Source organism: Ammospiza caudacuta, chromosome 1, assembly GCF_027887145.1.
Source record: "Ammospiza caudacuta isolate bAmmCau1 chromosome 1, bAmmCau1.pri, whole genome shotgun sequence".
NCBI classification, from domain to species: domain Eukaryota; kingdom Metazoa; phylum Chordata; class Aves; order Passeriformes; family Passerellidae; genus Ammospiza; species Ammospiza caudacuta.
Window position 1 is genome coordinate 16,099,987 of NC_080593.1, and position 14,938 is coordinate 16,114,924.

At 40.7% G+C, this 14,938-nt stretch overlaps 1 protein-coding gene across 1 annotated transcript; it reads right to left on the minus strand.

Moving 5' to 3' along the window:
• Window positions 1-988: 988 nt before the first annotated feature.
• MTPAP (mitochondrial poly(A) polymerase) lies at window positions 989-13,990 on the minus strand. The gene is made up of 9 exons (XM_058812629.1): window positions 13,834-13,990; window positions 11,939-12,111; window positions 11,153-11,386; window positions 10,605-10,829; window positions 7,383-7,594; window positions 5,029-5,255; window positions 3,730-3,822; window positions 3,559-3,632; window positions 989-1,870 (listed from the first exon to the last, which is right to left on the minus strand). Exons 1-9 carry the CDS (start codon window positions 13,970-13,972, stop codon window positions 1,532-1,534), a joined length of 1,716 nt encoding a protein of 571 aa, XP_058668612.1. The 5' UTR covers window positions 13,973-13,990; the 3' UTR covers window positions 989-1,531.
• Window positions 13,991-14,938: the final 948 nt, after the last annotated feature.

Consider the following 14,938-nt stretch of genomic DNA (forward strand, 5'->3'; position numbering starts at 1 on the left):
AAGTATTATTTTAAACTTTGAATAAACTATTATGGAATTGACTTGAAGGTCTAACCTTTCAGTTTGTCAGCTGGTAGAAGACACTTTTCCTTGCTCAGTTTTTACAAGTACTTGGAAGTATGCATTATTATTGCCTATAGTATTTCCAATGAATAATGTATCAGAGAAAAGAGAAAACACACTTATAAATTGTTCAGATCACACCATTAGAAAAAAGTCTACACAAAACCATATCCCAGCGCAACATTAAAGACTCTAAAAGTGCTGAAAATGAAAAAGTAATCATAAAATTGATGTTGCATTTATATGATTATCTCTGAATACAGTAATTTCCCTCATGGAATTTCTGTTCAGAATAAAGAAAACGCTCTGTGGAATTGCTAACACTGCTACCATTTAGTCTAATGCATGAGTGGCTCTCAAACTGGACAGGTGAAATATTCACAAATGTACTTTTAAAGTTTGATATTTGCCTGCTCTCCATTTACCATTTCCTTCCTTCTCTCTCTCTCCCCCTTCCTCTGAAAAGACTTCTTTTTAAGTGGATGCAGAGAGCACTCAATGTTTCAAGTCAATAAAAAGCACTGACTCTGCTGGCCCAACTGATCTGGAAGGGGGACCATCACTGCTCTCCTGAATATGTGAAAACCAAGGCAAGACTGGGGTGATTCTCTGGATCTCTGCATAGGACAGATCCCTCTGCAGGAATGCTCTCATGTCACCATGTAGGCAGCAGCTTTGGGGAGAGTGATGAAGCAAGAAGGGCATGAACCTGAAATACAGGTTTAAAGTGAAGCTGAAGGCAAAATAAGAAACAAATGTGGGTGGAGACCAGTCCTGTGTAGAGAAAACAAATGAGAGTTAACTAAAGACATTTTAAATCAGGTGATAAACACAAGAGCAAACCCACTTTTCCAACACAAAACAGTGGCACTACCCTTGGAGAGCTGTGGTGGTGCAATGCTTTATGAAACTGCACACCCAACTATCCAATTCCATTCTCTTTATTTTGTCTTGGCACTATCTACACAAATGGAAAACAACTGCAAAAACAGATACATGCACTTGGGTTTTACTGCCTTCCAAAACACGACTGGATTGGAAACAATGGTTCCAACACATTCATCTTCTTTCAGACTGTGGTTTCATGGAAAGGTGGTTGTTTCTTGAGCTTTTAATTAGCATATCATTTGTATGCTAGCCAAGAGAATTCCCAAAGGCTTTTTCCCATACTGCTCCTGTCAGCCTTTTTTACAGAAGAGTGCCCATCTGAAGGCTACTTCCAAAATGCATCTGTAAAACTTAGATTTGAATACTCTTCATTCATAAAACAGATGGAAAAGTGAGGAGTAAGGAGGAGAAAAATGTACAGAAAGAATGCAGACCTGTACAAAAATCATTAGGATGAAAACCAGAGATTGCTTGATTCTCCATTCCCCATATAGAAATATTAAAATTAATGTTCTTTGGACTGCGTGTCACATTCAATTCCTAAAACAGAATATTAGCTATTATGTTTCTGTGCTTAAAGTCATTTTCCCACTGCTTTTTGTTGACTGCTTGCACTATTTAACTTTAAAGAGTCCAAGAGGCTTCTGATTGTTTCACTTCCTATTCCTTTCATCCTATTCTTCATCTTGCTGGAATTATTTTTTCCAAATGGTATCAGTAAAGCTGCCAGTCCCCAAGGTTCTTTATTGATCATTTGCTGAGTGTTATCTTCCTTCTGTAAAATCCAGGCACTTTCTCTGGCCATAGCTATAAATTTCTCCAGCTGTGGCTGATTAACATTCTTGCTGATATTAAGGTCTTGTTCAAAGGGATTCCAGATATAAAGAGGAGACGACTCAGGCTTATTTACTTCCTTTCCCTGCAGACAGCATAAAGAAAAAGCCAAAGTTGCATATGTACATTATAGGCTGAGCAAATAACAAACCCTTGAGCTATTACATTAGAATTAAAAGTGTTCTGACTTATTGGAGAACATTTTACAAAACACCCAGTCATTATTAATCAAGTTAATTTTCTTGTCAACTTGACTGCATTATTCCTGTTCTCTGAACCCTCTCAGTGGTGGTTTTCTTTGCCACATTCAACTTAGATATTCTTCAAGGTAAAGAACACACAACTACAGGCTAACCTATCTTTCTGGCCATTCTCCCATTTGCTGTCCAACAAACCTCAGACCTCACTACTGCAACCTCCTACTCTTAATTCCACTTGTGTATGGGCAGCATCAGGGTGTCATATTAACCTGCACAGCTCACTTTGATAAAACACTGCATGCACTTAAACTGTTCAAACCATTCCTCCCACACTGTTCACAGACATCACAGTGCTGGTGTAAGTGGACAAGATTGCTTTGTTAGCTGAAATTCCTCCCAATTTGGTCTGCTTTTAAGCACAGAGCTATTCAGGTCATGGTCCCCTGTTAGGCACCTGGTATAGTACAACACAAATAGCTGACAACTATGTAGTTTGTTATTTAAATGCACTTCCAGCTCAGTGCTTATCAGTGTTTCTTAGCTGCCTGGTTCTCTCTATAGCAGAACCTCTGCCCAAGCTCTAGCAGGAATCCACCAGCTCCTGCTGGTCAGGAAGTGTCTGTGTACACCTTACATACACTTGCCCCAGGGCCAAGAGCACTGCCAGAGGAAGAGCAGCAGCCCAGATACCTCCCCTGACTAGCTCAGGCTCCAAATGTGTTTTCGCTTGGCTTTTTCAGGTTTAACAGCAAACTGAAGTTCTCCACCTAAATAAATCAGTTTCTAGGATGGATCTGCAAAAAGGGCTCTTTAGACAGTGATCCACAATGCCCAATTAGGAAAGAACAAATGAGCATCCACACAGCAACTGGCACTGGAACCCCACTCTGGAAGCAGCCCAGCAGGAACAGGAGTGAGTTATGGAGGTTACATTTCCATGTATTCCCATTATACCTGCATGCACACACAGACCAATAGGATGACTAAAACATACAAAGCAAACTGAAGTGCTAGCACAGAGTTACCATGCTATGGCATGCCTACTGAGCTGCAGCACAGTTACTGCAGGCTGATACAAACTGCAGTAGAAAACTGCAGTGTCAAAAGCATACCCAAAACTCAGCTGTAAGTTTTAATGTAGGCTCTGCTTGGGTCTGGACTCCCAACTTCAAATGTGAATTTTGTCAGCTCACAGGGTTTGTCACAGACTTTTGCTATGACAGACATCCTGACATTTTAAAAGTTTTCCTCCCACAGAAGCAAAAGATCTTTGACTTTTTTAAAACTGCCACTTTTATTACAGGGCTTTTCACTAAAATCACACAAGCTTTGCATCAGTTCCTGCTTTCCAGTATATGCAAGCAATGACACTGTAAATGTTCTTAATGGTATTGTAACTTACTGGGCTCCAAGAGGAAAACACTCCTCCTTCACAGAAAGAACTCTGTTTCCATATAAATGTTTTTTTATATATAATTAAAGACGATAGAAATTGTTGCATAGCATATGCAGTTTGTCAAATGGCAGATAGAGAGATTCAGTTGCTAATGATGAGCAATTAAAATTCATTTACCTTTCGAAGATTTATGGAATTCTTTCTGAAGTCAAAGTTTCCAAAATATTCAAAAAACTCACTCAACAATACATCTAAGGAGAAAGAAAAACAAGAGCCATCAGTAACATTAAAGAAAAGTTTGTTTTCAATATGGTCATAAAATAAACAAAGTTATGATGATCTACCTACCAAGTGTTTCTGTGTTTTTTGTAGGTTTAATCTTCCTTAAATCACTAACAAATGAGCAATCATATCCTCCAATTATATGCTTGTCTTTTTCACCTGAAAGAAAAATTGTGGGTATATTTTAAAGTAATAAACATTTAAATGCCATTGTATTTATAAAATTCAGATAACAAGCTGAAAGCAATGCTACCATACTACACAAATCAAATTAGGAATTCACAAGTGAACTTGAAGGTTAAGATTCAAATTAAGTGGTAAAAGATTTAAAAGAAAAAAGTCCATAGATGGGCAAAGGAAAAGCATCATGAGCAAATGGCACACTTTTAAAATCCTACAGGACTAAGATAAATGACATCTTTGTATCTCTGAAACTTCTTGTAAGTAACAAGCAGAGTATCTCTGCACAGAGGGCTGTATTACACACTTAACAGCACAACTCTCTGAGGGTACTACCTACATGAGGGTTTAAAAACAGATCAGCCCCAGAGCGTTCACTGTCTTCCTCTGAAAAACTTCACAGAATTAGGAACACTTGTAAATACCAGAACACATGTTTTATGTACAAACATTTCCACAGAATTCTGATGGAAATGTTTAGAATTATCTTAAAGTAACGGAACACAGACCTTTTCATCCAAGCACTCAAAGCTTCCAATAAATCATGTCAATAAGCAGAACACATGAGTAAGGAATCAAGAACTTGAGGTGTCATTCTCAATGCTTTTATACAATTCACTGAAGATAACACGCCCTGAGTGCTGTGTAAGAAACCTCGAGAACAGCTTGTTTGTGGAGATACAAAAATTATTTGCAAGGGGCCTGAACAGTCTCAAGGATATTACAAATTGGGAGAAAACACAGCCTTCTTTTAAGCATTTGGTAGCTATAAAACAATACACATCATATCATCATATTTTGTGCAGCTAAGTCTGCATAAAATCCTTAACTCCAGAAACGTTCAAGTTCATACAAGTCTTCTAAATAACAAAATTAAAAAAAAAATTCAGCATAGGAGCACTGAACAAAGAAATTACATTTAATTATCTAAGAGACAGAATAAGCCTAACCCCTCTAAATAGAATTAGTATTGTATTGAAAAGGGATTTATTTTGCCTTTAAAGATGCACTATTTTCACTAAAAAAACCCAGGTAAAACTTGTGTATTCCTTCAAACTTAAAACACAAATAATATTCATTAGTATTCAAGAGCATAAAGAAATTGCTTGGGTTTGTTTTTCACTTTAGACAAAACAAATGTGCAATAAACAATAAACTGCAATAAACACAAACAGCTGTGCTTACCTGCCAGTTCTTTGAGCTGGTCTAGTGTTGGAATGATAGGTGGCGATCTCCTCTGCAGAAAAAACATGACCATCATGGTCAGGGAGAAGTTTGTGATCCAGGTGCCAGGAGCACTGTTGGTGAGCCCATGGACACGGGCCCAGCACCGGATGGTGAACACCAAGGCTCGCACACGGGAATCGAGGCAGCCATAGATGTACAGCAGCTCTGAACTCCTTATTGCAATGCTGCAGAGCAAATGGGAAGACATGTAAATGATGAGAAAATTATAAAGTATCAGGTGCAGTATTCATTGTTCATTATAAGAGAAAGACGCTTTCATTAAAAAAAAAGTAACATTTATACATTTTAAAAAATAGAAGAGAATTGTAGAATAGTAGAATGGTTTGGCTAGGAATGCCTGGAATTATCAGGATTAAATTCCTGGTAATTTTTCATAGCAAGAATTATAAGTTCTGGATAAGTAATAGGTATTTGCACTGTTTCCTGTTTCCTCAATCCACATCTCAGTGGGAGGAAAATAAACCCAAAATAAAGAAAATACCATCAAGTAATGTGGAGTCAAACTATGCAGAACTGAGGCGAAAAAACATTATTCAGCCACAATTATCTCTGCTAAGTTAGATAATATCTCTATCCTAACATATAATAAAATACAACCAGAACTTCTTTTACTGCTTTTATCTAAAAGATAGTAAAATGCTGCACTGAAAAATAATCTAAGTGCAGAGACACAATGAAATCCACAAAACAAGTCAGTTTGGTAATTTTCAAATGACTAGTCGAGCTGAAAAAAAACAACTAATCTGGAAGGATAAAGGTTTTCAGATGGATCAGTTTTTGATCTCCTTTATCACACTGCTACACAACCATTCATGTATTGTATGAATGGAAGGGCAAGAAAAGGTAGAAAAAAAATGGAAGTACAGTATGAGAGTAAAACTGACTTTGCTTCAGTTTTAGCCTGAGGTGCTAAAAAAGATGTTCTAAAAATTCATCATATCCTTTTGAGGACATTTACTAGGTCAAAATTTTGTAACATGGACTTTTTAAACTTCAGCTGTGAGATGCTTTAGGGTGTCCAGAGAGCTGTGTTTCTAGTAAAAATTATAACAAGACAAAACGTGCAGTCCCAAGCAGCCAAACTATCAGCAGTGATTTACAAGGAAGCTTGTACAAAACTACATGCTGACTTTCACTGTGGCTGCATATAGAGAAGTAATTTCATTGTAAGAATCTTGTTCAGTATTGTCTTAATAACTCCTGCATATTCTGAAACAGAGCTTTGGGTAATTCAGTAGTGTACCTGATCTGATTGTATCTGATGCAGAGAAGTCACAAAACTGCACTAAAACTTGTATCACAGAAACATAAAATAGAATCTGAGTTGGAAGGGACCCACAAGGATCATTAAAGTCCAACTCCTGGTCCTGTACAGGACAGCCGCAGGAGTCACACCCTGTGCTGAGAGCATTGTCAAAAAGCTTCTTCAACTCTGTCAGGCTTGGTGCTGTGACCACTTCCCTGGAGAGCCTGTTCCAGGGCTCAAACCTTTTCCTGATATCCAACCTGCATCTCTCAGACACAACTTCAGGCCATTCCCTTGGGTCGTGTCACTTTTATCCTGAAGAATAATCACTCATATTTTTATATTCCCCAAAACAATGCAAAGGGTCAGTAACTCATTTTGGGCAATGTACCCGCATGCCAGAGCTGTTTATTGAGTGAGGGAGTGTTTCTGACTGTAACCCGGGACAGCAGAAGCCCAAAGGGGCGGCGCGGCCATTCCCGCGTCCCCGGGGGCTCTGAGGGGATTCCTGGGCAGCCGGCGCCCCCTAGCGGGAAGTGCTGCGAGCGGCCCCGGGAACGCCGCGGGCTCCCCTTCCCTCCGGGAATTCCCTTGGCGTCCGGGCATCTTCCCAGCAAACAGGGGTACGCAGGCCTTAAGAAGAAGGAAAGGATACCAAAATAACTAGAAGCAAAATCCCTAAAAATTAACATTCTGGAGCTGCTTACTCTGAAAAGCAATCAAGAAAGGCTGTGCAGATGCCATGGGGAAGTAATGACTAATGAACACTGATGGCCTTCTTCCCTGTTTTATAAGCCAAACTTCTTTCACAGACTGGTTTTTGAGGCTTCAGCTTCAACCAGCAAGTATTTCCTATGCTGGAGAAATACAACTTAAGGACATTAAACTCTAACCTCTAGAAGTCAAAAAATATCCTTTTTACTTTCAGAACCAACATTCACATTTGTTAGGAACATAGAAAAGAGAAAACAGTTGACATAACAGGTTTTCAGAACACTTTAAGCACATCAGAATTCTCTGCAAACTTTTTAAAACCAGGTCTCACCTGTTGCTCACTGACAGATCACACTGGAATCCTGTTGGCTGATGGGAAAACTTCACCAGAGGGCAGCGGGCATTGAGGATCTTCTGTACATTCGCACACCCAGGACCAAAATTGTCAAGGCAGTCACCAATCACAGAGAGAATCCTCTGAGTTGCTAATCTTTCTGATGGTAATCTTTTCATCTGATACTCCATTTCAAAGGGACCTTTTTTCTAACACAGAATTTTAAAAGCAAGCTGTTAGCTCTCAAACAAGAGACACTTAAAAATACTTCTGAAAGACCACCGCAATTTGCAAAGGAGTTTGTACAACTAGAACTGAAAGACAAGAATTATTCAAAGCAGTCCACAGAACTTAAAATAGGTAAAAACATTACTGCTCTATCTTTTATATTCTTTTCTGGTGATTCAATTTTTCCAGCTAATAGTGATCAACTTACTATAAATCTACATGTTCAAACAGAAGTGTAATAGTACTACATCTCACTACTGGCTAAAAAAGGTAATTCTGGAATTACCAGGAGAGCATAAATGCTTTGACTGCCAAGAGGAGCATACAATTACAGAAGGGCAATACAACCAAACTACCAATAATTTCAAACTATCAGTAATTCCATGTCAAATCCTCAAAGAACAATGTATTATTAGTAAATTAATGTAAGAAAAAATGTCTTTTTCATTTTAAAGAGTTAAAAAATTTAGCATGCAAATTACTTAAATAATTCAAAATTAAGATACGATTATGGAAGACTTAAAAAAATTTACTTCATGTCATTATATAGTTTCCCTGAAAGACAAAAATATTGTGAAGATATATTCTAACATCAGAAATTAACTTCTCTGTAGGTCTTTGTATTTTGATTTGCCCTGTTTGTAGTTTTTACCTCAATAAAATACCTGTGAAATCTCTGTTTTCTTTATAGTCTTGTGTTTTTAAGATATCTCAGCTAGTTTTATTTGCTAATCCTAGACTTGACACTGACTTATCCTCCCCCTTGGAACATGTCATGGGTGAATGCATACTGTACAAATAAAATTACAGTGATGTAACAGTAACTGAGATACCGAGTGCATTACTTTTGTTGCCCACAAACCAGTGACCTCAGACAGGTGAAACAATTCAGAAGTTATGGACCTTGCAACCTTTCCCATAAGGTCAGGTCAGGGGCTGAATTTCTGAGTCTCTCTGGCCATCACTGAGGTGACTGTTGCCGAGGGGAGTGGCTCTCCAGTCAGCTCCATGTGAGGTGGAACATGCCAGGGCAGCAGTCCCTAATCCCATCTGGCTGTGAGGCTGATGCTACACAGGGCTGCTCTAAGTGAAAGAAGCCTGTAACCATCAACATCGAGGCAGTTAACAGGAAAGATAAAGATGGGTACTCAGCTGACCTGTACGTGGGCAGTGTTTACATATTTGTGACAAAAACCACAATGGGCCTTTCCAGACAGCACCTCACTATTTCTCAAAAACTGAATGAAGACTCTTTTATAAAGTAGATATTCTTAGCAATTAAATGAACCTTCATATACTTATATACCTTCATGTAACTTTGGTGCTAGCTAGGGGCTATGAAGTACTGATAGACTTACCCCAACCCTGTGGTTCTTCCCCAATTCTTATCATGTAGATGGAAACAGCAAATATGAAACTATTATTAAGAGTAAACAGTTACTTTTTGGTAAACTGATACAGTAATGTAAGCAAGAAGCACAACAGTTTAATAAAAACTGCAACTCTAAAGTATCACAGAGCCCTGTTTACAGTCATTCCCTAATCTCCCAAACTGCCCAGGGGTTAAAAATGCCTAATCTGTGGTCTAGCATCCACTCTTGATAAAGAAAGTCCCCACTTCTACCCCTTTTCTTAAATTGCAATTAATAATAAGTTTGCCATAAGGCTCAAAACCAGTTATTTAATGTAAATAGGTGCTGAAATGCCTGATACTCCCAGTTCCTGGCACCTCCTGAAAGGCTACAGAAGTGCAGAAATCAGAACACACCTTTTCCACTGCTGCTAAATCACCTTGTAAATAAAGCTACGTCCCCTTTGTCTCCCCAGAGTAATAAGTCTCTCAGCTATTCACAGGTAATCACAGCTGCTCACTCAGCATCAAATACTCTACATTTCACAACAGAACTTCTATCTCCACAGAGAATACATAGCAAAGAAAACAGCTAGTTACCAAACATGCTTTGAAAATAGACATTTTATACTTAAAAGTTATTCCTTCAAAATTTAACAGGCAACTTCACTGGTTAAGCATAAAGATTTTAACATTTCACACACACAACAACCCTTCTCTTCAGCTGATATATTTGCTTTCATTGTGATTTATTGCTGCAGTAATATTAAAAACTATATACATTTGAAGGATTATTTCTTTAGAAGTAACTGACACAGCAATATACAAATTGTACAGAAAAGCTGAGAGAATTTTCAATCTTCAAAAGTTTAAGCCCATTGTCTTCTAAGGAAAAACTGAAAAGACAATGGGCCTAAACTTTTTTCCTAAACTTCAACAGTTTTTCCCAACAGCTTTTCCCAAACTATCTGTCAGCACACAAGTAAAAAGAAAAGTTTTCACAAGAATCACTTGATTATTTATTCAGGATCTGTGACCTGTAAGCATTCACCATGACTATCCCACATCCTGAGCTCTCACACCTGCATACACTCAATATGTGCCTACAGATATATACACAGCCCAGTACATAATCCAGTAACTTTCCTGGAGCAAAAAGCCATTTCTTTAAGGTAAGGAAAAGAACGTGACAATCCTGCCAAAATACAGATGTGCACATGCACAAACTTACTTTGCTTTAGGACAGGGGGGACCCTAAAAAACAAAGCCAAGCTTTAACAGAGCATGGCTGAAGCACGGAAGCTACAGAGAAGAAAATATGACAATAGAATGGGAAAGTCTGATTCTGCTGAAACAATTTTGGAGGATGAGGATTTTCTTCATAGTGAAATTCACCCTAACAGTGCAAAGTTTTGTAAACACCAAATAATTTTCTTTCTATTGCAAAGAACATCTCGTCCACGTCACAATCAGTTTTTGAAAGCCTTCAGATCGAAACATTCAAATAAACTTGTCACACTCTATAGTATGAACCCATTTAAAATTTAAATAAAAATAAACTGATTCCTGTGTGTGAAACAGCAAATGAGCTGCTCTGTTGAAGAAATCCAACAAACTGAAGAGGCACAGCACAATCTCACCATTTTTGTGGCATGCTTTCCTGTGTCACGGAAGTCCAGGAACATGTCCACATCAGATCCCAGTTTGCCAAAGGTGTTGACTGAAGAGCCAAATGGCTTCACTGTGCTGTCAGGGAAATAGGCACGTGCAAAATCCCGAACCAAGGAGCAGGCCAGAAATCGCAGCCTGATGTTTTCCTCTGTCAGCTGATACTCATCCAGTAGAATGTACATCTGACTGCTTATCTAGTTCAGAAAATAAACACCATAAAAATACAATGACCCATCTTCTATTAACATATATTTTCCTCTATTTAATATCAATGCAATTAGAAGCTTATTTTTCAAAACTTCAAAAAGGTTTCTTTCATACAGAAAACTTATTTTCATAATTAAAATGAACAATTTCATTTATTTACTTCAGTGTAGGAGAACTCTTCACATAAAATGCTAATATGTTACCATTTTAATAAAAATAAATAGCTTTATAAGTTTCACATGACCACTTGCAAATCTGAAATGAACATGCCTTATTTTTAATTAAGAGAGATCTAGAAACCTCTACTTACACTGTCTGCAAGGCAAAGCTTTTCAATAAGGTTTTTCACTGGAATGTGACTCTGAGGAGAGAGGTGAAGTGGTGTCTCTTCAAGGTGTTGACTCACTGGGTTTTTCAGTGTGAAAGTAAAAAGTCTTGATTTAAATGGGACAACATGATGCTCTGAAGCACTTGGGATCCCAACAGCATCCTGCAACGAGGCTATACTGCTCTTTTCTGAAAACTCTATTAAAGCACTGATGCCCTAAAACATTAAGAACGGAAATACAGGGTGAGATAAATGCATACAATGCTTGAATTCATTGTACTGATATTGCTCAGATGCTCCTGGGGCTCCTGAGACAGATTAATATGACAGCCCTGAAGGCAAATCCTAGGTTCCATATCTCAAAACATTTTAGATGCTTTTCCACAACAGATTAAAAGTATTTAAGATGTGCTATTCTTGGAAACAAGAATAAAAGGTCAGAACTATATTCATCTTCACAACTGAAATACTCAAGAAACACATAAAAAAAGAGCTGCCTCTATTGTCAGAACAATGAATGGTGCTATGTGAAAGTTTCAAAGATTTAGTGCAAAACAGGTTGCTGGCTATTCCTTAGAGGTGTTGCTTAGCTGACTTATGAATAAAAATCAACTGCTCAGCAACTTGTGAACATTAGCACAGATAAATACAGATTTAATACACTAAGTGTATATAATTTGGTAACTTAATGAGGCCTTAACCAAATTTTCTTTCTGGTATTTCTTTTCATCTAAGTCTAGATTTTAGTTGACATCATTAATTACTTACACGATTTTCAAAAAAGAAATGACTCTTAACATTCCCATGACTGGATAAGTACTGCAATAATTTTTTTTCATTAAGTCTTGATGGGCACTTAATTAAAACAGTCCGTTCAGCTTGATCCAGTCGTTCTGCTTGGACTTCAGCAAATGTTTTCTTTCTGGTACTGACTTCAGCATCTGTGAGAAGAAACAAGCATCAAGGCTTTTCCAAGTAAACAGAAAGATGTGTGGCTAGTTTTAGTTCACCTAATCCTTTCCTAGGGATTGAACAACTGAACAAAGGTTTGTCCTGACTCTACAAGATCATGACAGCAAAAATTAAAAGAATGAAGAATGAATGAAAGAAATATAATGCATACATTTGTAATAACAAGGAGTAGGAAAGGTAGGAAGAAAACAAAACTGACTTCCTTTGGTGCACAGGAAGCTTCATAATACAAGGAATTCTTTTTTCTTTAATTTGCTACTCACCATAAAAAACTTAGCACACCCATAAGAGATAGGAAATGCCAGCTAGGCAGTGAGGCAGGGCTAGACCTTTGGCAAGCTTCACTGAAATGAGAGTCTCTCTTAACTACCACAAAACCAGCACTTTGGAACAATTCAACACTTGCTATTTTTACAACTCAGCACCTTCCTTTACGGTAAACGCCCACTCAAAATTTTCACTTAATAATACACTTTCATCTACTACAATAAACCCACAGAGCAGTCATATCTCATCAGGCTACTGGCAATCTGTACTGCTGCTAACAGCCTCCAGAATTCACATGGAATTGAGACATGCTGAACATCCAGAAACATGGAACTTTTTTCCTCTTTGCATACAAAGGGGCCATCTCCCAAATCTGACATCATGATCACTTCCCTGCATAGCTTTCAAACTAATCCTCTGACCACATCACATCAGCAGAGTCCATGAAGATGTTGCCTGTTAATATTTCCCTTTTGTCTTTTGGATTGGGAAGCTGGGGAGTATTTCCCAGCAGCTACCATGTGCCACAGGGATATTCAGGAGAGAGCACTTTATTCAGCTTTTGGTTTTGAAGAACCCAGGGGATATTGTGGCCTCAAGAAAACCTTTAAGTATCATTACATCATAGTTGTTAGTATTACTTGATAGTATTTATTTTTTAAAAATCTTTAATTTTATAGCATTACTGAGCTCTCAGTATTATTTACTCTTGTAAATAATAACCACAACAGCTCTTTCCACAGCCAAGTTTTATGCTAGCATTTTTTATCAGAAAACTAAGGACACACTTTATGAAGATGATAAATATCACAGTTTCCATGGAAACTGACAAGGATGAAGTGACCAAGATTGCAAAAAAGACAAGTCCCATGGACGGATGACATGGACCTGCATTAGGCCAGAATGGCTGTGATTTTTGCCTGATTTACTACCTGTAAATGCATATACGTGGCTGTGCATACTTAGCCACTACAGAGATGTGATCTCACAACTTTTGGCTCTGCTGTCCTTTGCACAGTCTGAGCACGGCACTGATGCACAGCAGCAACAGACACCCCTCACTAGTTCTCGGCTTGTACTAAAAACACTAAAGTGCCAGTCACACGTTTCCCATGCCCTTTGAGGGGTGTCTCGGGATGAGCCCTGTCACTCGATTCACCTCTAGCCGCTATGTACATTTAACAACCCGCGTCCCGGTCACTGACAGCGGACTCCGGCCCCCAGGGCTGCAGCCCCGGACGGCACAGGCCGACCTCACCGCCCGGCCGGGCTGCCCGGGCCCTGCGGGGCTCCTCACGCCCAGGACGCGGCGATGCCGGCGGGGCCGAGCGGGTCAGGCGGCCGCTCCCCTCCCCACGCCCCCGGGCACAGCCGGCTGTGCGGCACCGCGGCGAACGCAGCGAGGCCCGGCGAGCCGTCCCTACCTTCCCCCGGCTCCTCGGCAGCCGGCTGCGCGGCGGCACCGGAGCGGCCGAGCCGGGCGTGCCCGCGGGAGCCGGGCCCGGGGAGGCGCAGGCGGCCCCGCAGCAGCGCCATGGCCGGGCCTCCCGCGCGGAACGCCATGGCCGGCTCGGCCGCGCCGCTCTGCGCAGGCGCCGGGTTCCACGGCGGCCGGCGGGGCTCAGCCCGCTCCGTGCGCGCGGGAAGGGCTGCGGGTGCCCGGGGCGTTTGGGCGCTCCGGTGGGAGGGAGCGAAGCTGAGCGGGCAGCCCAGGGTGCGGGCAGTGCCTGCGGCGGGCAGGCGGGACAAACAGCTGCCAGCACTGCCCTGGGGCCAGGAGGGCCAACCCTGTCCTGGGGGGCATCAGGCACAGCATGGCCAGCAGGGCAAGGGAGGGATTGTCCTGCTCTGCTCTGCTCTGGGGCAGCCTCACCTTGAGGCCTGTGTGCAGTTTTGGGCACCACAGTGTAAGAAGGATATAAAGCTTTTAGTGAGCATCCAAAGGAGGGCAACGAAGAGGATGAAGGGATTTGAGGGGAAGACTTAAAAAGAGCAGTTGAGGTCACTTTGCCTGGTTGTCTCAGCCTAGAGGAGATGGAGGCGAGACCTCATAGAAGTTAACAGCTTCCTCATGAGAAGAGGAAGGGTGGGCACTGATGTCTGTGGTGTCTAGTGACAGAATCCGAGAGAATGGCCTGAAGTTGTGTCAGGAGAGCTTTGGGTTGATTCATAGGAAAAGATTCTTCACCCAGAGGGTGGTTGGGCACTGGAACAGGCTCTCCAGGGCAGTGGTCACAGCAGGAAGCCCGAGAGTTCAAAAACTTTTGGCCAATGCTTTCAGGCTCATGGTGTGATTCTTGGGGTTGTCCTGTGCAGAAGGCCAGGAGCTGGACTTCAATGATCCTTGTGGGTCCCTTTAATCTCAGCATATTCTGTGATTTTGTGAGGTTCCCAGGTCAGGCTTGAGGCGTGGGTGTTAGCAACTGCCTGCCCTGTGTGAGGAAGCACCAGCAGCCCAGGCCAGGGCTGGCTGTCAACCCCTGTGTGAGCCCTGCCAGCCAAGGGCAGGAGGGTGACAGTGGGCATGGG